This window comes from Trametes versicolor (assembly GCF_000271585.1).
Source record: "Trametes versicolor FP-101664 SS1 unplaced genomic scaffold TRAVEscaffold_7, whole genome shotgun sequence".
Classification (NCBI taxonomy): Eukaryota; Fungi; Basidiomycota; class Agaricomycetes; order Polyporales; family Polyporaceae; genus Trametes; species Trametes versicolor.
In genome coordinates, this window is record NW_007360327.1 from 736,774 (window position 1) to 760,823 (window position 24,050).

Here is a 24,050-nt window from a genome sequence, read left to right on the forward strand (position 1 = left end):
GCTCTCGGAACTCGAGTCGGACGTGATACTGTTCTCTTCGCATCACGTGCCTAGCGTAGCTATCGGGCGCCTCAGGAGCGCCTCAGGTTCACCTCCCCTCCCTCACCTCCGTCCGTGTACCCGCCGCCATGCCTCTTGACGAAGCCCGTGTGGCCGAATACAAAGGTCTGTTGCAGTACGCCATGTATGTGTGCATAATAAAGCTGAATATCGCTGCCAGCACGCCTCGCCGAGCGCGAGCGCATCATCCGCGAGTCCTGGGTGCGCTCCGTCGAGGCCCAGCTCGTCCGCGAGAAGCTCGACCGCTGCTACGAGTCGGAGGGCGTGAACCACCTAGAGAGCTGCAAGGACCTGCGGGAGCGGTACATTGATATGCTGAGGGATAACCGGGTGAGTGTTTCGAGCCCTACGCGGTTGGCGTGGAACTAACACTGCATGTTTTGTTTTCTAGGTGAAGGGGTACAAGAACATCGATGTATAGACTTGCTTTACCCTCTAATATTCCCTCGCGCTACCGGCTGCCTGCTGTCTGAATTCGCAATCTTGCACCTCTTGCTTGCCGAAGACGTCGCCATGAACCTCAAGGACAAATGCGTCACACCTCCAATTGGCGCAACAAACCCCGCATTATCCACTGGCTAAGACCCACCACACGAGAGCGCACGTTCAGTCAATTATCCGAAGCAGCTACACCACAGGACAGTATAGTACCAATAGATAAACGCAACACGAAACCATACTAGGCACGTCGCAGCTCAGTCGGTGACTATGTGCCATTTTGCGTCCGCGTTCCGTAAGGCTACACGACCCTACTTCTTCCCCTTGCGCCTCCTGCCCTCCGTGCCGCTCTCGACGCCGCTCGTCTCGTCGCCGCTGGTAGCGATGCCGGACGCCTTCGACTTCTTGGTGGCCTTCTTGAGGTGGTGCTCGGGGATCCACTCCTCCTGGTACCCGCCCGCGCCGGTCGCAGTCACGGTGCCGACCGGGGCGCTCACGGCTGGGGTCTTGCGCTTCTTCTGCTGGGGGAAAAGCGTGGTGTAGACGTAGAACGAGAGCGCGCCGAGGAGACCGGTGACGATGAGGTATGTTGTCCAGCTGGGTGCGGGGTTAGTCGAGCATTTCGTGAACGGAGAAAAGCATGACATACAGCTTGAGGTCGATCCAGGAGCCGGCGGGTTCTACAACAGCGACGATGGAGTCGTAGGCGGTGACGCGGTAGGTTTCGCCCTGCATACAAACCATGTTAGCAAGGTTTCGTGTACGCGGAAAATAACACACGTACATCGACGACGTGCTCGAGCCAGATGTTCAACCGGTAGTCTCCGGGCTGTTTAGTCGCAAGTTATTTCGAGATTCATGCATCATGTCGTCATACGGTTTTACCTTGAACCTGAAGGCGTGTCAGTAAAGCCCTACTAGACAACGCGAACGTTACTCACTCGCTGTGGAACGTGTACGGGAGCTGCATGGACGCGCCCTCGAGCAGGGGGATCCCGTAACTCAGAGCGGACGTCTATGCGCGTGACATGATGAGCTCTAACATAGGAACACGACGATGCAAAACCGATGCGTACGTTCTTGACCAGCCTGTTCGAATCCGGGACGTGGAACGAGCCAGCGATGTTCTTAAGAGTGACATTGCGCGCGGACTTGTTCTCGATTGACAGGAAGATCTTGTTGCGCTCGCCGTTCACGACGTCTACGCGCGAACCCCTTCAGCACTCGCACACGAAGATACGGACGAGAAAACACGTACGGCCAAACGCGTTGTCCTCCGGGAAGGCAGCGACAGCCAGGACCACTGGTTCACCAGTTTCGCCCTCAACAGGAGCTGTAGCGTCATAACCCCGCAGTTCAGTGTCCGGAGTCTCGGAGACGCCTCACGCGCGACAGGGGGGGCTACGCACAAGCTACCACATTCTGCACGAAGGCAGCCGAGCCGAGAATAAGACCGAGGAAGTTGAACAAGCGCATCCTGAACCAGACCAGAGAGTTTTGTGAGGAAAGGCGGGACGGAGGAGCTCGGCGAGTATACTTGCCACGTCCGCTTGCCAAATCCGGAATAGCACGTGGTCGCCGCGTCGAGGACGCGTCGAGCGTCTAAAGTCTAAATGGTGCACAGACTCAGAGCTCGGACAGAGCTCGGACTTGTGAGCTAAGGGTTTTCTGTGGCTTGCGTTGTCGCTCATATCATCGAATAAAATATGAAGTGGAAGGGGTGCAGGAATACAGGATAAGGAGAGTTGAGCTGGATGGCATAGGAGCTCAGCCTCCCGGCCCCAACTTCATCGTCGAAAGAGTGCCGCGGGGCCGGGTTGAACATCTCGATATTTGTGATAGAAAGGCCCCAGAATATCTTCTGGGCAACGGTGGTAGTGAAATAGGACGAGTTCGCACGTGTGATATGCCGGTAGCATGTCGTGGTGGGTTCTTCAGTACATATACTCAGGATTCCAAGGTCTTCTCGAGCGAGCTGAGGAATCTAAAACCCAGATACCACCAAACTTGCGAATGGCGAAGCAAGCACAGTTCAATTAGCTGCGATGTGGACGCAAAGTAAGCAGTTGTACATCGAAAGCGAGACAGTCCGGGCAGGAGATCATACAACAGAAGCCAACGACGGCCAATCTTCCAACATGAGCACACACGACCGCCCATAACAACCCACCCACGCCGTCATGTCTACTTCTTCTTCAGCAGCTCCTTCGCTATTTCCTCCGGATCGCCAGCCGGATCAGGCAACCAGAATGCCTGCTCGACCACCGTCAACACAACATACATGATAAGGTTCGCTCAAACAACCACTCACGAGCTCAGCACCCGCAGAACACAACATCGCAAAGCGTGGGTTGAATTTGACGCATCTTGAGGGCCCCGGATGGCCCTCGAGGACGCTCATGGGCATAAAACGCACAGGTGGCGACTTGAGGTCGACTGGCCCCTCCTTCGCCGGCAAATTCTGCACGTCCCAGACGCAAATCTTCCCGTCGAGACTCCCGCCAACGACGAATTTGCCGTCTGGTGTCCACGAAACTTCCTCCCCGCTGCATCCTCGTGATGGCTCGATGTTAAGCGGGATGTCTAGCTTCCGGCGCTCGAGCCCGATGTGCCCCTCCAGCTTAGCCAGCAAGTGGCCGTCAAACGCGTCCATGATATAGTGCGCCCCTCCAGAACAACCTACAAGAAGATATTTCCCGTTCGTCGAGAAGGCCAGAGACGTCATGTAGATAGCGCGTGGTGGGAAGCTTACAAGAGACAGGGTGGGGTCTTCTAGCGTGATGGTCATGAAGGGTGCCTTGTCGAAGTTGGCTACGTCGTAGAGCAGAATACGGGAGTATTGGTTGACGCCGACAGCAAAGACGATGCCAGAGGCGTCATACGCGACGACCGGGGACGCAGGGAGGTTCAGGAGGCCCCGGCAGCTCGGCGAGCGGAGGTCCCACAGACGCACCGTCTTGTCCAGAGACCCAGACATGAAGCCATCGTCAACGGGGGACATCTCGAGGGAGATGACGCGAGCCTTGTGTCCTTTGAAGTACTGCAGATACTTGTTGTCGTGCAGGGAGTGGTACCGGATGGTATCGTCCTCCTTCGTCGACGCGTGGAGAATTGCGGTGTTTTTGTGCGTGAAACGGGGAAGATCAACACCGTACTTCTTGGAGTACAAGATCTTCACCTGCCTGGTGGAAGTACACTCCGGTCAGTTCTTTCTTCGCAACGCCACAGGATGGGAGGAACTCGCTTGCCAGTTTTGCAGTTATACAACCGGAATGTCTCATCCTCCGCCGCAGTTATGACCTGATCTCCCCTGTCATCGAAGCTTATGCCCGAGATCTGCCTCGGTCCTAGCTGACTTGGGCGGGGCGAGGCAGAGCCGGGTGAGGGTGGCGTTTGCTGCTCGACCGCGGTCTTGAATATCCTGGCCGGCTTGAGCTTGCTCTGTGCAGACGGATGTTCAGAAAAGGTCTTCGCAATGAAGCGCAAGAAGTACCATAAGAGCCGGGGTCAGGGCGAGAGACGGGAAGGGCTCATTGCTGGGGGTCGTCGCGGGTGGCGGCATCGTGCAAGCTGTGATCGCGCCCATTACGCGCCCAATGTCCAAGAATGCGGAGTTCGAAACGAAATTTCGCGCCTCCGCATTCGTAGCACTGTCACTGCGCTCTCGACCACCACCTCCGCCGACCCTCTTGCCACTATGTCTGCCGACCAGGATGAATCTGCTAAGCTCTGGAAGGTTAACCGCACCATCCACGAACTCGTGAAAGATCGTGTATGTCGCGTCGAACGACAGTAACGCCCGCTAGGAGTTGACGCCGTTCTCCAGGGTTTCCAAGTTTCGGACGATGAGATCAACATGGACCTGTCTACGTTCCGCGACCACTATGCGAATCAGTCCGGAAGTGTAGAGTGAGTCTCATATCAGTGTATGACGCGCATTGCGTGTCTCAATGAGCTGCTAACAACCGTCTAGTCGGAGTCAGCTGAACTTCTTCACGAACCACCGGGATAACCCCAGTGTCCAAATCTTCATCTTCTTCACGGACGAAAAGAGTGTGGGAGTGAAGACAATGCGCAAGTGAGTCCTCGGAATTATGACAGCACTCCTCCTGGATCCCAAATGCCGGACGGGTTAGGCTGCTCGGAATTCTGGAAGAGAAGGCCATTCAGCAAGGCATCATTGTGTTCCCCGGGAACATGACCCCTTCCGCGCGCAAGGTGAGTCTACTCATTGGTTGCTCTTCCCGCTCCTCTTCCCAATAACATGCTCCTCACCAGGTGATCGTCGCAATGGCGTCAACGTACAAGCTTGAGGAGTTTTCAGAGTCGGATCTACTCGTCAACATTACGCACCACACGCTAGTCCCGAAACACGAGCTCCTCACGCCCCAGCAGAAGAAGGAACTCCTGGAGACATAGTGCGTGCACATGCTCACCGGGCTCATGCTCACAGCTTACCCGCCCCACCCAAAAGCCGGTTGAAGGAAACACAATTGCCTCGCATCCAGTTGGCCGACCCTGTGGCAAGGTACTACGGCCTCAAACGCGGTAACGTCGTCAAAATTACCCGACCAAGTGAGACCAGCGGTCGCTACGCCAGCTATCGCATCTGCTTCTAGCCACCGTCATATCTTTATTGGTCCTACATCGGTTCCGGGGTCGCCTTCTGTCTGTTCTCCGCATCTCCTCCATCATATCTCGCTATGTAGCCATCTGTTTCTGTGTCGTTGCTCGTTCATTGCATTGTACATTTTCCAAAAATTCTCTCTCGCCAATTCAGGTTCGTTTTCTGTATGATTGATCGTGGTACGTCTGTTTCAATGCTCTGCACAAAATGATGTTGGTGTAACTAGTCCCACGCTGCCAGTGAGTGTCTACTCTGGTGTCCAGTATTGCCGCGTTGACCACTTTAGTATAGAGGATATTGCCACTCCCGCACTACTGTCACTCAGATGACGAGTGCAATTTCCACCGTGTCCAGCGGGAAGTGCGGGAGCATCGCATAGATCGACCGGCACCTTGCCGTGGCGCTTACCACTGCCATCGCTCCGGACATCCATGACATGGGCGATGCTGTGGTGTCGACAGCCTTCGCTACCATAGCTAGTGCTCTGATGCATTCCGGTGGTTAGAGGCTTGTTTGAACGTGCCGGGAGTTGCTACTGTCAACTGGTAGCTATGACGAATCCATAGGGCCTGCCCGCGGGGTGTCTCTGCTCGCTCGCGGTGTATCTTCCTGTGTTTGGAAACTTGATCACTTGATTCCGCGCAGATGTTCGTCCATCCGCACTTGGTATCCCAAACCTCCGGGACTTACACCGCCGTCTGCTCCCGTCGTGGCGAGAGACGTTCAACACAACTTCCACTTCAGGCCCTACGACCCTGCAGCCCGCAGTGCCTCCGATGATCACACCGGTCACTTCCATTGCGTCTCCCGTCGTCAACTCACCAGGTGATTGTTCCGTCCATTTCTGAAACGCCTGCGGAATTACTGAAGTGTTGTTCCCTTGTACTGGACGTACCGATGGCCCACACCAGTCTCGCGCGGGAAGCGTTGTGAACCAAATGACGTCGTGGCCACAATGCGTAGTATTTCGTGCCCTCCTGTCTAGCACGGCGGATAATTTCCCGCAGCAACGCCGCCGGCGTTCCAATGAACACAGGATCGACCTAAGCGAGGACTTGGCCTTGTCAAAGAATATTCCTCAGAGATCCTGCCTCCATCCCGTCACGGCCGCTCGGCCACCTCTTGCCACTGTTCGCGACCGCTGGCATTAGCACTTTGGGAAGCCGCCACCTCCTCCGCTCCCTTCGGAAGGCAAAGAGCTAACTTCCCTGGTCTCTCGAGTTGCTATGGCCGCTCAGACACGTTTGAGTATCTCGTTGCGCACTGGCGAAGTGCGTCTTGGCTGTCCTCGTGCTTAAAATGGTGAGTTCTTGTACGCATTCGGACAGTGTTCTCTTTGACCTGATCGACCGAACACACAAGGGTTCGGTCGTGCGCAGACGCGAAGTACTCCTGCCCAAAATGGTTACTAGGCACACTGCAATGGAAGACCATCCGAAGAGCACATCCATCGCAACTTCTCGACAATCCTTCATGCGTTGGAGATTTGCTTTGATATGCCGAGATCCGGGTCCCTGTTTGGAGGTGCGTTTACCAAGTTAAACGTCGTGCGCAAGCGTACGCCTCGTAATACCCGACGCCTACAGATGTCAGCCACAGCCAGTGCAATCTCCCCCAGTCGGTTGTAGCACCAACTGGGCTGGCGTTACTAAACGCGTCTACCTAAGCCCGTCCGACGCCTGACGGCCTCGCGTCCGACCCCAACCCGTCTAACCCGAGGCTGTGGCCGACCTCGCGACCGGCTGAAACGCGAACAGAGGCGCACATATGCGCTGAGGGGACACGCAAGCGCGTCGATTTTACAACTCCCGGCGGCGCCCCCTGCCCTTGGAGCGCTGGCGTTCGGACTGATTCTCCGTCTCATCGGTCTCAGGCGGGTGCTGAGCTGACCGGTGTACGGTGATGTCGCTCTCCTACGTATGCATGTCTGACCGCAGTTAAGAGGGGAGAACAGCCGTGTTACCCGACTACACAGTCGTGGAATATGGTTATGGACTGCTCGGCGAATGCCGGGCCTGTGGCCATGTGGGGATTGGTCCCGCTTTCCGCTCTCTTACGCATCGGCCTCGATCATACTCTCCCCGACGACGAGTGGCCATGTTCAGCAATTTACGCGAGGCTCCTAACCGGCGCAGGATCTAGCGAATCTGTAGTATGTATACGGTGATCGTCAGGCCTTCCACGCTTGCCGCGCGGCCGCGCTCAGGCTGGCAGTGGCGCAGCGTGCGTCTCTGCAAATGTGTGGTCATTCTCGGAACCTGCCCCCGGCTTTCGTATAAGCGTAGCGCTATACCTTTTTCTGATCATTGACAGGGCTATCTTCAGCAGGTTCAACAGGTGCAATGGCCGGAAGATATCACTGCGGCTCCCCATTTGTCGGGTAGGTGACAGCACCACTCCCCAGCATGGTCACGCATCTGACGCTCCCCCGCTGCTGACAGGCTGCGCCGTGCTGTGTGAGCGGTGGCGCGCGAGATCGTGGTCGAATCTGATCGGACTGGCACACGTAGCCGAATTCTCGCAGTCGCAAGTTCTGGGCGAGCGGGTGTCTTCTAGACGACGACAGGTCCAGGGTGATGCGCGATCGCAGAGTTTGCCCCGGCGTTTTTGATATGCATCTCTCAGCATCTCAGGACAGATCTCGCACGACATGAAGCTGCAGCGCAATCAATTGAAGCGTCTTCTGCTTTTTTGGTCCGATGGGCAACGGTGCGCCGAGGCGGACATGGCGCACATAAAAGCCGACTTGCCAAACGATGTATGGCATCCGACCTCTTGCACATCCACACCCGCCACATCCGCGAAACCACCTCCACCAACGTCATGTCTGCCCAACAGTTCACCCTCCCCGACCTCCTCGCCGTCTGCCCTCTCAAGGACGCGACCAACCCACACTACGCCCAGGCCGCCGCAGAATCGACCGCTTGGGTGAAGAGCTATAACATCTTCGATGCGCGCAAGCTCGCCTTCCTCCTGCAGGGCAGCAGCGAGCTGCTCGTCTCGCACGCCTACCCCTACGCGCCGTACGAGCAGTTCCGCACCTGCTGCGACTTCGTCAACCTGCTCTTCGTCGTCGACGAGGTCAGCGACGACCAGAACGGCAAAGATGCTCGCCGGACCGGCGAGGTGTACCTGAACGTCATGCGCTACCCGGACTGGGATGACGGCTCGGCCCTTGCGAAAATGACCCGAGAGTGCGTAGCTCATGCCCACGTCGCGTCTCCATCCGTGATTCGTGTCAGGCTGACGCCGTACATTCAATCCTCGCCCGTAGGTTCAAGCAGCGGCTGCTCGCCTTCGCCGGCCCCAACAGCTACCGCCGGTTCCTCATGCACTGCGACGACTACGTGAACGCCGTCGCACGCGAGGCAGAGTACAGGGAGCGCGGCGAGGTGCTCGACATCGACGCGTTCCAGACGCTCCGACGCGAGAACAGCGCTATCCGCCTGTGCTTCGGCCTGTTTGAGTTTGCGCTCGGCATAGACCTACCCGACTTCGTCTTCCAGGACCCCCACTTCATGACCCTGTACTGGTCCGCCGCCGACATGGTCTGCTGGTCGAACGTGAGCATTCCCACCGCTATCTAATTCCCCGTTCGTATCTCACGTCGTTTGACAGGACGTCTACTCGTACAACATGGAACAGGCGAAGGGCCACACCGGCAACAACATCGTCACCGTGCTCATGCGGCAGAAAAGCATCGGGCTCCAGGAGGCAGCAGACCTCGTCGGCGCGCATTTCTCCGCGCTGATGGGCCGATTTGTGGAGACCAAGAAGCAGCTGCCATCATTCGGCGCGGCCGCACTGGATGATGCGGTGGCAAAGTACGTCGCGGCGATGGAGCACTGGGTCATCGGCAACCTCGAGTGGAGCTTCGAGTCGCAGCGGTACTTTGGCGCAGAGCACACGCGCGTGAAGGCGACCCGCGTGGTCGTGCTGAGCCCCGCGGACGAAAACTGAGGTGCGCACGCCCGCGCATCCTATCGAGCACGCGCTGACAGCGCCGCGTGCGTGCGCCCCCGCAGATCCCCCCGCGCCGCCCGCCTTCCCCGTCTCCGGCTCCGGCCCCCCTCTGTCCGCTTTCTTGTCTTACAGTCTTTCCCCTCGGGACGCGCGCGAGGGCTCCCCCCGTATCGTAATGTATTTGTATTATATGCCTGCCTGCCATCTTCCCGCCGTGCTCTCCAGCAAGCTTCGACAGATTAGGATCAGCGCACACCCTGTTGTATTTATTATTTATCGCCGCAATGACATCGTGCCCCCGACCGCACCGGGACGAGGGCGCGGGCTGCCCACGGTCGCACAGCGTGATGACGTCCAGGCCCAGCCGTTCCGTGCCATGGCACCGAGACCATGCCTTAGTCTGCCTTGTTGTGGCATGGCACATCACCGCATGCGGTGGATAGTGTGGCCGGCCCATTCCAGCAACATGACAAGCACCGTGCCATTCCCTGCCTGTACGAATCTCAGCTGGATCTGACGCGCGCACTGGGGCGGCGCTACGTAGGCCATCGTGCCTCGCCCGCACGGATCTCTGTGCGCACTAGACACCAATCGCTGCGGGCGATATTTCAACTCCGCGAGGGACGAGGCTGTGCATACGCGAACGCTAGTTTCCTTGAGGAATGTTTATCCTGGCGTACGCGCTCTCGTAAAGCCCTGAGAAGGGTGGGCGACACTCGTATAATTGGCACGCCGTGCAATCAAAGGCGAGCACGGCGCCTCGCTCGCTGCGCCTCCGTAAGCCGCGGCCCTAAGTCAGCCGCCGCGGGCGGACCGCCGCGACCTTAACCACGATTGGACTCCCCCCATGACCAGGGCAGGCAAGCCGGTGTGGAAGCGGAATGACGAGTGGTTGGCGGCGAACACTTGGGGTGCCGTTAGCTCACCGCAGGATGTGTCGCCTGTGTCGCTTCTGATCTTGCAGGCGGTCAGCGCGAACCTGAAGATTTGGACGCGGGGCCGGAACAGCGGACGCTCTCAGAAAAGCAGCCCGCTCGAGCGCGGAGTGGCTTGGGGTTCCATTATGGCGAATGCGCTTTCGGGGGAGTGGGTATAGACCGGTCGTCGCCGCTGTGTTCAAGTTGGTCGCCGGAGCGAGGCCTGGTGACGCGCGGGCGAACATTCAAGTTGACGTGCCGTAGCAGCCCTGCGCATTTCACAGTGCTGCAGCGTGCGTGAGCGGCACCTTCATTTGTCTGAAATTCGGATAGGCAGATTCATTTACGCCGCAGCAGATCCCCTTCCGAGCCCGTCCGATCCGGCATGCGCAACAAATCTGTCCAAGGACATAGGCGGCGAACTCGGAAGTCCGCGTGAGATCTTAGAGCTCGTGCAGATATCTACGCATCAGGCGCAGAAAGATTTCAGCTTTGGTGGCATGCCGGTTGTCCCCCGGTCATTAAGGGTTACCACTGGATGGGGGAGGCGGTACGCCCTGCGCTGTGGAGACCGAGTTAGCGGTAGAAAACTGGGCGGCACCTCCGCGCACGCTCACCTAGACCAAGGTCGACTGTAGGCCCTGCCTTTGTGGCGTACATTTTGATATGTACCCTGTAAGGTCGGTCGAGGCCTGTAAGAGATATAGTGCAAGTAGTGAGCCGCGTGCTACACCGTGATAAGATTCCAGCCTTAGCAGTTTCGAGTGCTAGCCGTTGTAAAGTGCATTTGTGCCTAGAAGCTCTATTTACGGGACAAGAGTGGGCCGAGGCATTATGGGGACGAGACACCCGCAGAAAAGCCCCGGACGGGTCGTCGGAGGGTGCCACAGGCATCCAGGCTGCCGGTTGAACGGATGCAGTGAGGCTCTAGGAGCATTGATCAATCACGCGGGGCGATGCGAGGAAGCAATCGGACGAGTTGGGGATTTCGCGGCGAGAGAGGGCAACGGGGGCGAGGACAGGCGGACAGGCAGGTACATCGGGGGAGGGAGAGTTCCTGAATGAGTCCATGTCCCAAGTCAGCCTCAAACGACGTTTGCACAAGCCACTGACGTCCGTGGGGTTAGGTTCCCGGCCCGGGAACTCCGCTGTGCCTTGATCCCGGCTGTCTGCGCAGACGCCCGTCCACCCGTGCCTGCAGTGCGCCTGCCACCACCTCCGAGTCGCCGACGACCACAGTGGTCGTCCGTGATGCTCTCTCGGTGTCCTCTCTCCCTCCGACGAATGGTGTGGCAGTTCCCAACTCTCTCGAGTAGCCTCAAATGATATTCCGTTCACGCAAGGCCGCCGAGACGCACCCCGCGAGACAAATACCGTATAGTCATTGCCTGCCGCGCAGGACGATTCCCCTGTGAAGAACGAAGATTCATCAAGTTGGCAAGCAGGCTGTCATTTGAACCCCCTTGGACGTCGCATCACTGCCCAGCTTGGCCATTTTACATCCAAACACGGTACCTTCAAGCATTACTGCCCTGCCACCTCCCGCGACCGGCGCCCACCCGACGGTATTGTGTCCGAACGCGCCTCCATTCCGCACTCTCCCGGAGACTCAGCTTGCCTGTGCTATCTTCTCCCGCTTCGGTACGCCTCCCATTCATCCACCCATTCCTTCCGTCAGTAGTGGCCGGGCGCTGACTACTACCGTTCGCTAGATCCCCGCTCATCCTGGGACTCCATACCACAGACTTTCCAGATCCGTTGTGGTATGTTCGGAATCCCGTCAATCTCTGGCAGGATCTGGCAGTCCTATCATTTCAACTGGTGAGGACCAGGGCGACCAATCCAAATCTTGGTCATTCCACAAGCGACGTCGTCGTCTTGCGCCACTCGGACTCCGTGACCGTCCGTGGGACTGCTAGCAGAAAGAGGCGTCCCATGACATTTGGGGGGCACCCAGTAGAAGCCAGGGTGATGGATAAAGTGCAAGAAACCCCGCCAGGGCGCAGTCTCAACGTAAGATGTGGGGCCCAGTGTCAGAAGGATAAACCACCCTGGCTGAACGTTGAAATCGAGAGGTCGTCATCATAGTGAGGGACTGCGCTCGTCGAGTACAGCGCGCGTCTTACAAAGTAGCATGCGGGCTATGTCACTTATCCCGAGTCTCTCGGGAAACATCAGTTTCGCCGTATGCCGACTGGCCGTCGCCGACAGACGACCCCCTCGAACATCGGAATTAACGGGACATTGCGCGCCTGCGCGCCGCCGTGCGCCGGAGAGAAGGATCAGACACGATGCACTCGAATCTGGTCAGTTCGCCCACCACAGATTGCACCTCCCGTTAACAAGCTTGGATATCTACAGCAGAATATGCATACCTCTTTGATGATATTCTGATGATATCAAGAGTGTTTTCCGTCCAAAGCGCATCCTTTATGTGGGCGTCATGAAAATGATGGGCGCCAATAACTTTCGGTGACGCCTGTAACGTGCGTCGGTCGTTGTACCAGTGCCGCTGACCGGGATGTATCTCCATGGCCCGGTGGCCGTCGACCATCCGAGAGTACTCCGCGTAGCTCGGAGAGAGGTCCGTACAAGCAGCTCCTTTTCGGGCGATTCGCTACTAACCGTCCGCAGCTCATTATAGCAGACGCTCTCCCATTTCTGGCGGACGGATTCTCGTTCATGTTGGACCGCCCGAATCGCCATCCGGCGCGCCCGCGCAGCGGGCGCTGTCTGTAGGCATCTATGGTCGGAACGCCGTGAATGGAGCGAGCGGTCACACCAGCCGCTCGTCCCAGTCCTGAGCACTGCCGGTGGGAATGCGGTTTGCCACCCCATGTGCGGGTCCGCCCAAACATCCCGCACATTGGCGGGATATCCAGATTTACGTCACGCGCAATTATCGCAGATGCTTAAGTACTGGACTATCCGGACAGAGGGAGACAGCAACCTACTCCTACTCCCCTCTCTTCTCACCGCCTCTCGCCTCCTCGGCCCACACTTTCCTACTCAACGCATCCTACCCTTTCACCCGCACTAGCACAATGTCTTCCCCGTCTTCGTTTGTCCTGCCCGACCTTCACGCCGTGACCCCCTTCAAGGGCTCCTTCAACCCCCACTACCCCGAGGCGGCCGCCGAGTCCTCAGAATGGGTCAACAGCTACAAGGTCCTCTCCGACAAAAAGCGCGCCTTCTTCCTCCAGGGCGGCAGCGAGCTCCTCTGTGCACACGCCTACCCCTACGCCGGCTACCAGCAGTTCCGCACCACCTGCGACTTCGTCAACCTGCTCTTCACGGTCGACGAGATCAGCGACGACCAGAATGGCAAGGGCGCGTACGAGACCGGCCTCACCTTCTACAACGCGATGAGCAACCCCGCGTACGACGACGGCACCGTCCTGTGCAAGATGACGAAGGAGTACGTCGATCACCGTCGCTTACCGCACGAAGCCCCGTTACTGACGCCGCGGTCCTTCCCTTCCTGCAGGTTTACCGCACGCCTCCTGGAGCACTGCGGCCCTCAGACGTACCGCCGGTTCATCAAGCACTGCAAGGACTACATCGAGGCCGTCGCGGTAGAGGCCGACCTCCGCGAGCGCGGAGAGGTGCTCGACCTCGAGGCGTACCAGACGCTCCGCCGCGAGAACAGCGCCGTGCGCTTCTGCTTCGGCCTTGCCGGCTACGCCCTCGGCATCGACCTGCCCGACGAGGTCGTCGAGCACCCGGCCTTCATGGCCATGCACCTCTCCACCGTCGACATGGTCTGCTGGTCTAACGTGAGTGCTACCCGAGCTCAAACGCGTTTGGCCCTCCGTGCTGACTATTGCCGCAGGACCTCTACTCCTACAACATGGAGCAGGCGATGGGCCACACCGGCAACAACGTCATCACCGTGCTTATGCAGCACAAGGGCCTCGACCTGCAGGGCGCCGCCGACTACACCGGCGTGCACTTCAAGGGCCTCATCGACACGTTCCTCGACGCGAAGCGCAGCCTCCCGAGCTGGGGCCCCAAGCTCGACGGGGAGGTCGCGCAGTACGCGATGGCGATGGAGACCTGGGTGATCGGGAACCTCAACTGGAGCTTCGAGACGCAGCGCTACTTCGGACACGCGCGCCACGAGATCAAGCGCACCCGCGTCGTGCAGCTGTACCCCCGCCGCATCGTCGAGGAGTCATCCGACGAGGAGGACAACTAGAGCGGGCCCACAGCGCCGTTGCTCCGAGCTGCACTGTTTGACGATTCGGAGCTTTGCAGTGGCAGACTGCCGCCCATCAGATCCTCGAGACTGGACATGCTTTTTCCATTCTTCGGCCAGCCTACCTTGTATGTATCCTTATCTTGCTCTACTCACGCCCGTCCCCACGCTATATCTATCTTGACATCTCTAAATCAGTTTCTCATCCTGTTCTTACTGTACGCTCGCATACTTCCTTCCCCCCAAAAATGCTTGGTCCTCTTCGTAGTATGTCTATATTGGAATCGCTTGGCAGTCGCATACCCTACCTGTTTGCGCCGTATATACGCTGTAGTCCGAAAAATGTAATCAAAAATCGATTCACGACAAATCTCTATAGGCCGGGTTGAACAGCCACTGGATAGATGCGCATGCAGAGTCCGGGGAAAGTACAGTTGGATGTAACGCTACAAATTATACCGACGATGATCCACAGCAAGGACAACAACATCACCAACGCCACCAATCTACGCAAACTCTCACCACCGGGTGATGTCCGCCTCCGCCTCCCCAAACATGCTCGTCTTCTTGATCGAAAAGTCCTCCGCCGGTGTCTCGACCACCACCTCGCCCGTCTCCGTGCGGTAGTATTCGGGGAATGCCTGCATCAGGTGGCGCAGGATGTGCCCGTTGATGAGCTCGAACTCGAGCAGGAAGCCGTCGTGCCCCTCCTGGGAAGGGATCATCACGAGTTGCGCCCCGGGGATGTGCTCCGCGATGACGCGCTGCTCCGCCGGCATGAACAGCCCGTCCGACTCGATCCCGATGACTAGCGCGCCCGCAGGCTCCCCGGCGAGCACCCGCGCGAGCGCAGCGTCCTCGTCCTCGTCGGGCGAGAGGAGCCGTCCGCGCGCGACGTCGTGCGTGTCGAGCTTGCGCGTGATGTGGATGTAACAGTTCGCGTCGAAGCGCGACGTGAACTTGTCCCCCTGGTAGCGGAGATAGGACTGGGCGGAGAAGATGGGCGGCCGCGGGGGAGATCCCGCGCGCTCCGTCGGGGAAGTGTGCCAGCCAGGCATGGCGGGGGTGGCGGGACGGGACTGGGACGGCCGCATTCCGTCGTTGTGTGCGGCAAAGGAAGCGTCCTTGGGGGGAAGCGCGGGAGAACGCGGCGGCGTGAGCGTGGTGTCGGCGTGCGTCTTCTGTGGCTTACGTCCGAAGCGGCGCTCGAAGGAATCTCGGGACCGGTATGTGAGTAGGGCTGCCATGCGCGCTGCCCCGAGACCGGAGGCGGGTTGTGACGTATAGAAGCCGTCCTCGTACGAGGGATCGCTGTAGATGCTCTGGCGCTGCGCCTCTCCCCAGCTGATGCACCACGCGGAGTGCCTCGCGGAGGTGGCAATAGGCAGGATTTGGCGAACGTAGCCCGGCGGAGTGCAGAGCGGCCATTCGAGGACAGCCATGCCTCCCATAGAACCTCCGATGACCACAGCCACCGACTGGACGCCTAAATGGTCCAGCACGAGCTTGTGGATCCTGACATCGGAAATTATCAGCATCATGTCTGCCGGATCCATTCCACTTGACAGATTTACCTCACGTCGTCGCGTATTGTCGTAAGAGGGAACTCGGGGCCATAGGGCTTTCCCGTCTCCGGGTTGACGGTCACGGGCGAAGCCGATCCATAGGGCGAGCCTAGAACATTTGCGCAGAAAATGAAGTAGCGGCTGGGGTCAAAGGCCTTCCCGCGGCCCATCAGTGGACCCCACCTGAGACGTGTCAGAGGGAGCAATCCACATGAGCAGGAAGGTAGACGCACCAATCCTCAACGTCAGAGCTTCCAGTAAATGCGTGGCAGATGATCATGACGTTGTTCTTCTGTTCGTTGAGTTCTCCCCATGTCTTGTAGGCGACGGGGACGTTCTTAATGACGGGCCCGGTTTCTAAAGTAAAAGACGGGACATGATACATGCTCTGGTCCAACAACTCGATGAAGGTGGACATCTTGCTGCGGGTGCGGGTCAGGATCGGAAGAAAGCCTTGGGGAGCAGCTCTGCGTCTTGAAGACGGTATGCTCTTAATTTATGGCTGGGCTGGTCGGAAAGAATGGGAACGGAACTGGGGGGGCCGGGAGCTGAGTGAGCCTGTGTGCAATTCAGAACGAACTCCGGCGCAGAGGAGTCAGTTGGACTCGTGCAGATCCATCGCAGATTCGCGCGCTACGTGGGCTCCCGAATAGGCAGGTGACTTGGATCAGAACAGACGCCCATCCGGTGCTCCCGGTTCATAGCATCAGCCTCCGGCTCTCACACGCTTTATCTCGAGCCACAGTGCACTCTCGGTGAGCCGCAGTCCTCGACCTACCCTGCGTTCAACGAACATCTTTGGTAGCATTACGGCACGATGGATGCACTCTCGATCGCCAGCAGCTCCGTGAAGGCGGCGTTGGGGCAGCATCCCGCCCTCCTCACGCTCGCTGCGATCTTTCTATGTCACCGCCTGTTACACAACTTCCGTCGCCGACGCTCGCGAATCCTCCCTCGAACACGCGAACGCGTGCTTGTCATTGGCGCATCCAGTGGGATAGGTCGCGCAATCGCCCACGAATACGCCGCCGCGGGCGCGCGCGTGTGCGTCGTCGGCCGTCGGGAGCAGCAAGTGAACGAGGTTGCGGCGGAATGCGCGAGCCTGCGTCCGACCCCGACCGCAGGCGGCGCCACTGGAACGTCCGAGAACATCCTGCACGCTGTGGCTGACTTCAATAATGTGGAAGACATGGTCGCCTTGCGGGAGAAATTGGAGAACGGTTAGTCTCACGGTCTGCTTCTTCAGGAACTACTCGGAAGCTCATGAGCGCTGCACACTACTTCCACAGAATGGGCCGGGCTTGACACACTCGTCGTGTCAGCCGGAGTCTCTGCGCTCCGCCCTCTGCTGGAGGTCGCGGGAGTGGAGCAGCGTGGTGGCGCATTCCACCCGCCGCATGCGGCTGCGGAGGGCATCAAGCGCACCGTCTCCGTTGCCACCGCCGCGATCCAGGGAAACTACCTGGGGCCACTTGTCTCCGCTGTCACCTTCGTGGGTACAAGTGCCAAGTATCAGGAACACTTCCAACTAACGAGGCCATGCTAGCGCAGATTCCGCTGCTGTCCGCTACGTCCCCGGCCCCGTCAGTTGCACTCATATCATCCCTCGCGGGAGTCATCCCCGCCCCCACGCGTTCCATTTACGCCTCCACCAAAGGCGCCGCGCTCCTCCTCTATCAGTCGCTCGCGATAGAACATCCGTCCGTCGCGTTCACGTACATCCTCCCGGCCACCGTCGAGGGCGACTTCCGAGCATCCGCAGTGGACGGCGGCACTGTGCGCGAGGCCGATCCGAGCAAACACGGACTCAAGCGTGTCGCTGTCGCGAAGCGCTGCCTTAGCGCAATCGACCATAAGGAGAAGGCGGTATTCATGCCAGCATTGATCAGTCGGATTGGGCACTACCTGTACTGGGTGTTCCCTTCCTTCGTCGAGCGCGCTGCGGCCAAGAAGTACAATTACACCGCCAATTAAGCGTACGGAAGTATCGGATATATCGTCATGTAGGTGTCGCGGGGCCTGTAGACCACTGGACGCATCAAATACACACTCTGCATCGAAGTTGACAGCAAACCCGCACGTCTAGGGCCCGGTTGACGGAAGCCCACGAATCTGTGGCCTGCCGTCACATCACCCTCCGCTCACATCGGGTCTCGTTGTGCACGCCTTCGCAGCTGAGGTCGCAATACGGCATCGCGCAGCGCCTGCATTTGTATTTCCCCCAGAAGCCGCAGACGGAGCACAACATCCGCGGCGGCTCGCGGGGCGGCGGGGCCACAGCCCTCAGGTACGTGGGCACGCCCGGCGGCAGATGCTCGATGCCCTGGCGTGACGTAGCCCGGGAGGCATGCACGGCGCGCGCAGAGAAGGGCAGGAGCGCGTCAGAACGGCCGCGAGACGCAGACGGCATCCACGCACGCACCGAATCTTCGATCAGCACGGCCAGGGTCTTCTTGTATAGTACGGCCGTGCGGACGTTCATGGACGACTTCTTCGGCTTCTTCCCCTTGTCCGATATTATCGTCTGGCGCGCGCGGCCCTTAGCGGTCCGCCCGCCTGGCGCGACGCCGTGCTCGTCTTCGTCTTCGCCGCCCGCCCCCGCCCCCGCGGGCTCGGAGTAGTTGGAACGCTGAGCGGGGCAATGCATCCCGTAAGTGAGGACCCTGCAGCGTTACAGTGAAGGGCCGACGTACCTCGAGCTCGTCAAGATGTCTCTTCGTGCGCTTCGCGATGACCTCCGGGTCTAGGGGAGCGTTGGCGGCTTGTGCTTGGCGTGCGGCTGGGAGGAGATGAAACAAACGCTGTGGGTTATCTCAGACGCGGACGACGACGCGTGGCCCGTACGTTGTCGTCTTGCCGGGGGCATCGCGCGCGTTTGGAGTATCAGGCGGGCAAGAACTGTGAATGTGGGCGCATTGCCTCGCCGCGCTACGGCAGAGATGGTGGTCCAGAGCAAGGTGTCGTGCCACAGAACTCACACGGTGGCACTGTGGCACCCGCTTATTCCCAGGAATTATCATGCTCGAAAAGGCAGGAGGGATACTGAACGCCGGCGCCAAAGCCCCGCCATCTTGTGCCACTCGCATTGTCCCGCGGGCGCCTGTGCAGTACGCATAGACCATGTCCTGCATCCATCACACGCAGGACGCAACGTGGCCGTGGCCCCAGGTCCGCGGCCACACCGCGCCTGCTAGCGCTATCGCGATCGTGAACCAAGCGTGCAGGGCCCCAGTGTAGTACAATGTCGCCCTCGATACGCCTCTTGTCCTCAATAGCGCACTACGAGCCACTGAGTGGCTCACCTCCCACGGCTACATAATCCCTGCCTAGCGCGCGCCTCTACCCCCCACTACATCCTCCGCAGGCCAAAATGCCCGCCAACAACACCCCCAGAATGAAGCTTGCCGCATGCAAGGAGTATACCGCCGCCGAGCACAACGGAAATTACGTGCACTACATCTCATCAGACTCCGAGTCTGCGGCAGGGTCCGCGGACGAATCAGAGCCAGAATGCATGGACGAAGACGCAGACGACGCTGAGGACGAGGACGTGATGCAGGTCGACCCTAGTTGGCGCCCCGAGCTCTGGATGGTCAAGGTGCGTGTGTCCGACGCGCCCCCGCGCGCTCCGCCGGGCCTGCCCCGCCGGGAGCTGTACACGTCCAGTAAGCTTACCCTGGCCGCGCGCGCCCCGGTGCCCCTAGATCCCCAAACACCTCATGGAGCGCTGGGCCGAGGTCGACGAGGAGGGCATCCAGCTCGCCACCATCCGCCGCTACCCCCCAGCGCCCGGGTCCGGGTCGAGCGCGCCGCGCTGGGTGCTCAGCGTGCCCCCGCTCGACCCTTGGGACGGCCTCGGCCCGGACGAGTACGAGATCGACGTGCGCGAGCCGGACTCCGCCGCGCAGCCCTTCAACGAGTGCGTCCTCGAGCCCGCGTACGAGCCCCCTGCCCGCGCCCGCCCCGCCTTCGCCCCAGCCTGGGGGGTGAGCACCAGGAAAACCGCGCCCGCGAAGAAGCACACGCACAAGCACAAGGGACCGAGGAAGGCCGCCGCGAGCGCGGTGACGCACCACTGCAGCCTGCGCGCGGTGTACTCCGCGCGATTGCGCGAGCGGGTGCGGGCGCGCACCGTCGCCGCCGCCATACCCCAGCGGCAGATCAAAATATACGAGCCGAAGCCCGGCGAGGTGCGCCCCGAGTGCATGCCCCGCGTCCGTCCGGTGCGTCCTTCTCTTTTCGTGTTTGTGTGCGGAACTGATCATGTTTGGTTGCGCGTGCAGAGGGACGCGAAGGCGCCGCGGAAGCGCACGGCGAACCGCAGGGTGCGCGCGGACAAGGCGGAGCTGCTGGACATGCTGTTCCAGCTGTTCGTGGACAGGCCGCAGTGGTCGTTTAAAGATCTGCAAGAGAAGACGCGGCAGCCAGAGGCGTACTTGAAGAAGGTCCTCCCGGAGATCGCGTTCCTGCACCGCGGGGGGCTCCACTATAATTACTGGGAGTTGAGCGCAAACTACGGCGACAAGCAGGTCAGTCGTGTCGTGAAGCCGTAGAGGCAGGATCACTGACTCACTGCTATGAAAGGATACGAGCTCTGCAAATACGTCGAAGGTCGCAAGTCCGGAGGTGGCTGGGAGTGATGATGAGGCCGAAGACGAGGATGATGACGGCGACCTGGAAGAGGTGTATTGATAAAAGGATAGGATGGACGCTTCCACTCACTTAATTTGGCTCTGTACATTTGTATACTTAGAGAGACACGGACCTGTAGAGCAGGAATACAACAAAGCTACGATACGATTGATATAAACAGTACGCCGTGAGTATCGTAAAGCACACAGACAGAAGGCGTCGACAGCACTGCGACACTACCAAGAAAAGTCATAAGCATACCACAACAACACAGCAAGGCGAGGGGACAGAGAGACATGAGATCGTGCAAATCATGGACCATCATGTGGGTGGTCGACGTTGGCGTCGCAAGAATCGCTGGTCTCGGAAGCCCTCAGACCTTTTCGCCCTTCTCCTCACCGGTGGACACGGAGCTCGTCTCCGACTCGATGAGACCCATCTGGGAGGTGTCGTAGCCGTTCGCCTCAAGGTACTCGCGGAACTACACGGAAAGAACGGGGTCAGGCCAGAATCATAAACATGTCGCAAGGAACCGACTTTGAGATCCTCCGCGGTCATGCCATCGTGCGAGAGCGGGCGGACGAAGAAGAATGTGATGACGGCGCTGATGATCGCGAGGGCTATCGTACACAAGAAAGCATATTTGGTGAACTGGTCAGCGAAGAATCAGCGCACTGCACATACCGCTAGCGATCCAGAAGGGGCCAGTTTGGCCGATGTTGGGGTCGGTCGAGTGCGCCTGGAAATCTGCAACATCATCCGAAGTTAAGATGGCACACTGACATGACATTACAACCGACGGAAAGCGCACCGTCAACAATCCTTTGCCAGGCTAAGCGGGCGGTAAGTTAGCCTACTTTCGATGCAATCACAACCAGAAAGGCCTACCCCAAGTACCACCGAAGGCACCGATCTTGCCAATAGCGGCCGCAATGCCGTAGAATTGGCCACGCACAGCGGTCGGGCCGGACTTCGCCGCGAGCATACCCAGGCAGTTACCGGGTCCAAGCTCTCCGAGACTGAGGAAAATGCCGTAGACGACCTGGTCCGAACATAAGCCACAATGATTTACAATTATTCTCGTTCAACTCACCGCAAACGCCGCGATATGTTCCGTCAGGCTGAGCATAGATTTAGCAACCGGCCAGTGGTCGAATTCGCAGATACCAATTTACATACCGCGTGTAGAGGCCGCTCATGATGAAGCCGATGACAGCCTGTGATAGGAGACCGACGATCTGTGAAGGTAAGATATTATATCCATACCATACATATGCATTGACTATGCAGACATACCATGGTGTTCTTAGGGCCGAGGATGTCTACGACGAAGGCGCCTCCGACAGTGCCGGGGATGTAGAACAAGCTAGCATAACCGTGATAAGTGTGCATACCAATTCAGGGCGTAAAAGACATACTTGATCACAACAGACCAGCCAAACACCACGGAAAGCGATGAGTTGCCGCCAGTAATCCTTCATAGGTGTTAGACGATTCGTCAACAACTACAACAGATGGACTCACGTGTTAGTGACAGTCGACGAGAACAGCCCGAACTAAGGCACGCGATTTTGTTAGCATACAAGGTACCCGCAGGAATATGAAATCGCATACAGGGTATCTATGTATCCAGTCAATATGAGAAGCGCCGACGTTATAGAACAGACTTACGTGATGAAGTCGTAGATGAACCATGTCGCTGAGATGGCGGCCAGGCTAACCCAGTAGCGGCGGATGATCAGCATGTACGGGACCTTCGCGCGTGCCATAGAGTCCTTCTTGTACCGGGTAGGCTCCTCCATCCTCAGCCGCCAGAGCAGAACTGCGAGAGCAGGGATGACACCCAACCCGAGAGAGATGCGGAAGACGGCGCGGAGGTGGTTCTCGCCAAAGATCCAGAATAGCACCAGCGGGACGAACGCCGCGACGACGAAACCCGTGTCAATCATGCAGTCTACATTATAGCGGTCAGATCGTGTTGGCGCCCAGGCGCATATAGTAAGCGTGCGTACTGGTAGCAAGGGCAAACCAACGATGCTGCGCGTTCTTGTTAATGCCGGGTTCTTCGGACTGCTCTGAGGCCGCTACGGAGCCACACGGGTATTCTGCACCGATGCCGATACCGAGGAGGAAACTGCGAGAATATTCATCAGGACTGCGCCCGCGCTCCAAATGGGGAGAAACTCACCGACACGCGCTCAACATGGCGAGCATGCCGTTCACGCTGTGGTGCGCCCCGCTGGACGCTGCCGAAAGCGCGGAGAAGAGGGCGACGATGCCGGTGGCCAGCATCTATACGTCATGCGCAGGTGAAGCTCCGTCCGCAATCGGGGGCGATAGACGCGGTACGCACCATTCCGAATTTACGGCCCAACTTATCCGACAGATAGCCAAAGACGAGCATACCAACGACCGTGCCGGCGAAAGCGACACTACTGATCGTGTTGCTGTAGTTTGTGGTGATCTTCTCCGGGCCATATATACGCTTGAGCACTGTCAAAGGAGACGGTGAGGTTTGCGAAGGGGGCGTGTGTTTGCGGAGGATACGAACGCGTATTGACTGCGGAGAAGTGCCGGATATGTGAGTATATGCTCTGGCAGGAAGAAGTGTATGCAGGTACGTACCAGCACCGATCACGCCATTAGCGTAACCTGTAAGACAACCGTAAGAAAGAGCCGCAAAAATGACGCGTCCAGGACGCGCTCACCATCGGAGAAGAGGGCGGTTCCGCAGCTGATTGGAGACAGTGAGCGGGCAGCAAATGGCCGCAAGAGAACGTTCGAAGACGTACGCGAAGATGAGGGAGACCTGCGAGAGGCGGGGCTTTCTGGACAGCTGCGTTTGGTCGACACTCATGGCGGAAGAGGAACAGGCAGCGGCGGCGGGGGACAGGAAGTCAGGTGAGGTCGGAGCATGGCGGGGGTATATAAGGACGGGAGTGGGAGAGAGCGAGGGCGCGATAGAGGTTCCCCGCGTGCGACTGCCAAACTTTTGATCGCGCCTCTGATGGCGATCCATATCGGGGTGGATGGGCCTGACTATCCGGCAAGCTCTGCGCACGTTCGTCGCCAACGCCCGCCCCCACTGGCTCCTGCTCCCCGCCCGCCCCAGGCCATCCGCCGACCGACGTCTGTGAAATGGCTCCGTCGTCCCAGCCAAGTCCTTTCCGGTGTCTTCTCTTCTTCCCGAGGCGGTGGGCTCAATGAACTCCTCTTTGCAGCGATCTACGACCACGGCGTAGATTGCAGTCGGCCTCCTACTTATCGAACGCCCTGACGCGAATCGCGGGTAAGCACCGTCTCAAAGATTGCATCAATCCCCGGCCCTGCAGTCCATCTGTAAATATATTCATCTTTCTGCCCCACGGCCGAAGACCAGGAATGTCGCTCACCCGACCAACGTTCGCCGCCACCATGAATGCCGATTCTCCCTTTGAGCTGATCATATCTGTACCGCCGACCAGCGTCGCTGCTCGTGCGAGAAGCGAGCCAATCTTGTACTGTACCCTGAATCCAGGGACGAACCTCATCAGGACACCTCTGACCTCACACCAGCCACATCGCCAAAGCAGCGCCACAACGCCAGCTCTCGCCCATCGCATACATCGGCAGTGTTTCAATCCGAGACGCACATGCGTCACCGGAGAGGA

At 58.7% G+C, this 24,050-nt stretch overlaps 11 protein-coding genes across 11 annotated transcripts; 6 read left to right on the forward strand and 5 right to left on the reverse strand.

Annotated features, from left to right (window-relative positions):
• Positions 1-128: 128 nt before the first annotated feature.
• TRAVEDRAFT_125013 (NADH-ubiquinone oxidoreductase 12 kDa subunit) lies at positions 129-481 on the forward strand (the record flags this gene model as incomplete). The annotated part of the gene is made up of 3 exons (XM_008041386.1): positions 129-165; positions 221-390; positions 452-481. The coding sequence occupies 3 exons, from the start codon at positions 129-131 to the stop codon at positions 479-481; spliced, it is 237 nt and encodes a 78-aa protein (XP_008039577.1).
• A 183-nt stretch (positions 482-664) lies between these two features.
• Positions 665-1,985, reverse strand: TRAVEDRAFT_29482 (uncharacterized protein). The gene is made up of 6 exons (XM_008040926.1): positions 1,908-1,985; positions 1,757-1,831; positions 1,575-1,699; positions 1,283-1,327; positions 1,148-1,227; positions 665-1,095 (listed from the first exon to the last, which is right to left on the reverse strand). Exons 1-6 carry the CDS (start codon positions 1,972-1,974, stop codon positions 810-812), a joined length of 678 nt encoding a protein of 225 aa, XP_008039117.1. The 5' UTR covers positions 1,975-1,985; the 3' UTR covers positions 665-809.
• Positions 1,986-2,531: 546 nt separating this feature from the next.
• TRAVEDRAFT_59081 (WD-repeat containing protein SWD2) lies at positions 2,532-4,060 on the reverse strand (the record flags this gene model as incomplete). The annotated part of the gene is made up of 4 exons (XM_008041808.1): positions 2,532-2,751; positions 2,810-3,680; positions 3,743-3,939; positions 3,992-4,060. 4 exons carry the CDS (start codon positions 4,058-4,060, stop codon positions 2,683-2,685), a joined length of 1,206 nt encoding a protein of 401 aa, XP_008039999.1. The 3' UTR covers positions 2,532-2,682.
• A 122-nt stretch (positions 4,061-4,182) lies between these two features.
• On the forward strand, positions 4,183-5,222 carry TRAVEDRAFT_59082 (DNA-directed RNA polymerase RPB5 subunit). The gene is made up of 6 exons (XM_008041387.1): positions 4,183-4,270; positions 4,325-4,407; positions 4,472-4,576; positions 4,635-4,716; positions 4,777-4,916; positions 4,973-5,222. Exons 1-6 carry the CDS (start codon positions 4,196-4,198, stop codon positions 5,115-5,117), a joined length of 630 nt encoding a protein of 209 aa, XP_008039578.1. The 5' UTR covers positions 4,183-4,195; the 3' UTR covers positions 5,118-5,222.
• Positions 5,223-7,948: 2,726 nt separating this feature from the next.
• TRAVEDRAFT_20994 (terpenoid synthase) lies at positions 7,949-9,085 on the forward strand (the record flags this gene model as incomplete). The annotated part of the gene is made up of 3 exons (XM_008040852.1): positions 7,949-8,319; positions 8,400-8,688; positions 8,744-9,085. 3 exons carry the CDS (start codon positions 7,949-7,951, stop codon positions 9,083-9,085), a joined length of 1,002 nt encoding a protein of 333 aa, XP_008039043.1.
• Positions 9,086-13,049: 3,964 nt separating this feature from the next.
• On the forward strand, positions 13,050-14,506 carry TRAVEDRAFT_169091 (terpenoid synthase; the record flags this gene model as incomplete). Its single annotated transcript, XM_008041388.1, has 3 exons — positions 13,050-13,423; positions 13,493-13,781; positions 13,838-14,506. 3 exons carry the CDS (start codon positions 13,050-13,052, stop codon positions 14,201-14,203), a joined length of 1,029 nt encoding a protein of 342 aa, XP_008039579.1. The 3' UTR covers positions 14,204-14,506.
• A 20-nt stretch (positions 14,507-14,526) lies between these two features.
• Positions 14,527-16,222, reverse strand: TRAVEDRAFT_149725 (homoserine O-acetyltransferase). The gene is made up of 3 exons (XM_008041389.1): positions 16,002-16,222; positions 15,778-15,951; positions 14,527-15,718 (listed from the first exon to the last, which is right to left on the reverse strand). The coding sequence occupies exons 1-3, from the start codon at positions 16,184-16,186 to the stop codon at positions 14,722-14,724; spliced, it is 1,356 nt and encodes a 451-aa protein (XP_008039580.1). The 5' UTR covers positions 16,187-16,222; the 3' UTR covers positions 14,527-14,721.
• A 363-nt stretch (positions 16,223-16,585) lies between these two features.
• TRAVEDRAFT_126424 (NAD-P-binding protein) lies at positions 16,586-17,742 on the forward strand (the record flags this gene model as incomplete). The annotated part of the gene is made up of 3 exons (XM_008041390.1): positions 16,586-16,988; positions 17,058-17,260; positions 17,320-17,742. The coding sequence occupies 3 exons, from the start codon at positions 16,586-16,588 to the stop codon at positions 17,740-17,742; spliced, it is 1,029 nt and encodes a 342-aa protein (XP_008039581.1).
• A 151-nt stretch (positions 17,743-17,893) lies between these two features.
• Positions 17,894-18,634, reverse strand: TRAVEDRAFT_37862 (uncharacterized protein; the record flags this gene model as incomplete). The annotated part of the gene is made up of 4 exons (XM_008041020.1): positions 17,894-18,091; positions 18,191-18,397; positions 18,462-18,547; positions 18,613-18,634. 4 exons carry the CDS (start codon positions 18,632-18,634, stop codon positions 17,894-17,896), a joined length of 513 nt encoding a protein of 170 aa, XP_008039211.1.
• A 504-nt stretch (positions 18,635-19,138) lies between these two features.
• On the forward strand, positions 19,139-20,571 carry TRAVEDRAFT_72488 (uncharacterized protein; the record flags this gene model as incomplete). The annotated part of the gene is made up of 4 exons (XM_008041391.1): positions 19,139-19,366; positions 19,473-19,991; positions 20,052-20,297; positions 20,353-20,571. 4 exons carry the CDS (start codon positions 19,139-19,141, stop codon positions 20,458-20,460), a joined length of 1,101 nt encoding a protein of 366 aa, XP_008039582.1. The 3' UTR covers positions 20,461-20,571.
• Positions 20,544-23,299, reverse strand: TRAVEDRAFT_149733 (metabolite transporter). Its single transcript, XM_008041392.1, has 19 exons — positions 23,193-23,299; positions 23,109-23,134; positions 23,026-23,052; positions 22,952-22,960; positions 22,754-22,893; positions 22,589-22,692; positions 22,413-22,534; positions 22,072-22,354; positions 22,015-22,021; positions 21,925-21,956; positions 21,819-21,875; positions 21,697-21,766; positions 21,580-21,638; positions 21,494-21,521; positions 21,289-21,442; positions 21,212-21,232; positions 21,085-21,147; positions 20,938-21,020; positions 20,544-20,881 (listed from the first exon to the last, which is right to left on the reverse strand). The coding sequence occupies exons 1-19, from the start codon at positions 23,255-23,257 to the stop codon at positions 20,774-20,776; spliced, it is 1,458 nt and encodes a 485-aa protein (XP_008039583.1). The 5' UTR covers positions 23,258-23,299; the 3' UTR covers positions 20,544-20,773.
• Positions 23,300-24,050: the final 751 nt, after the last annotated feature.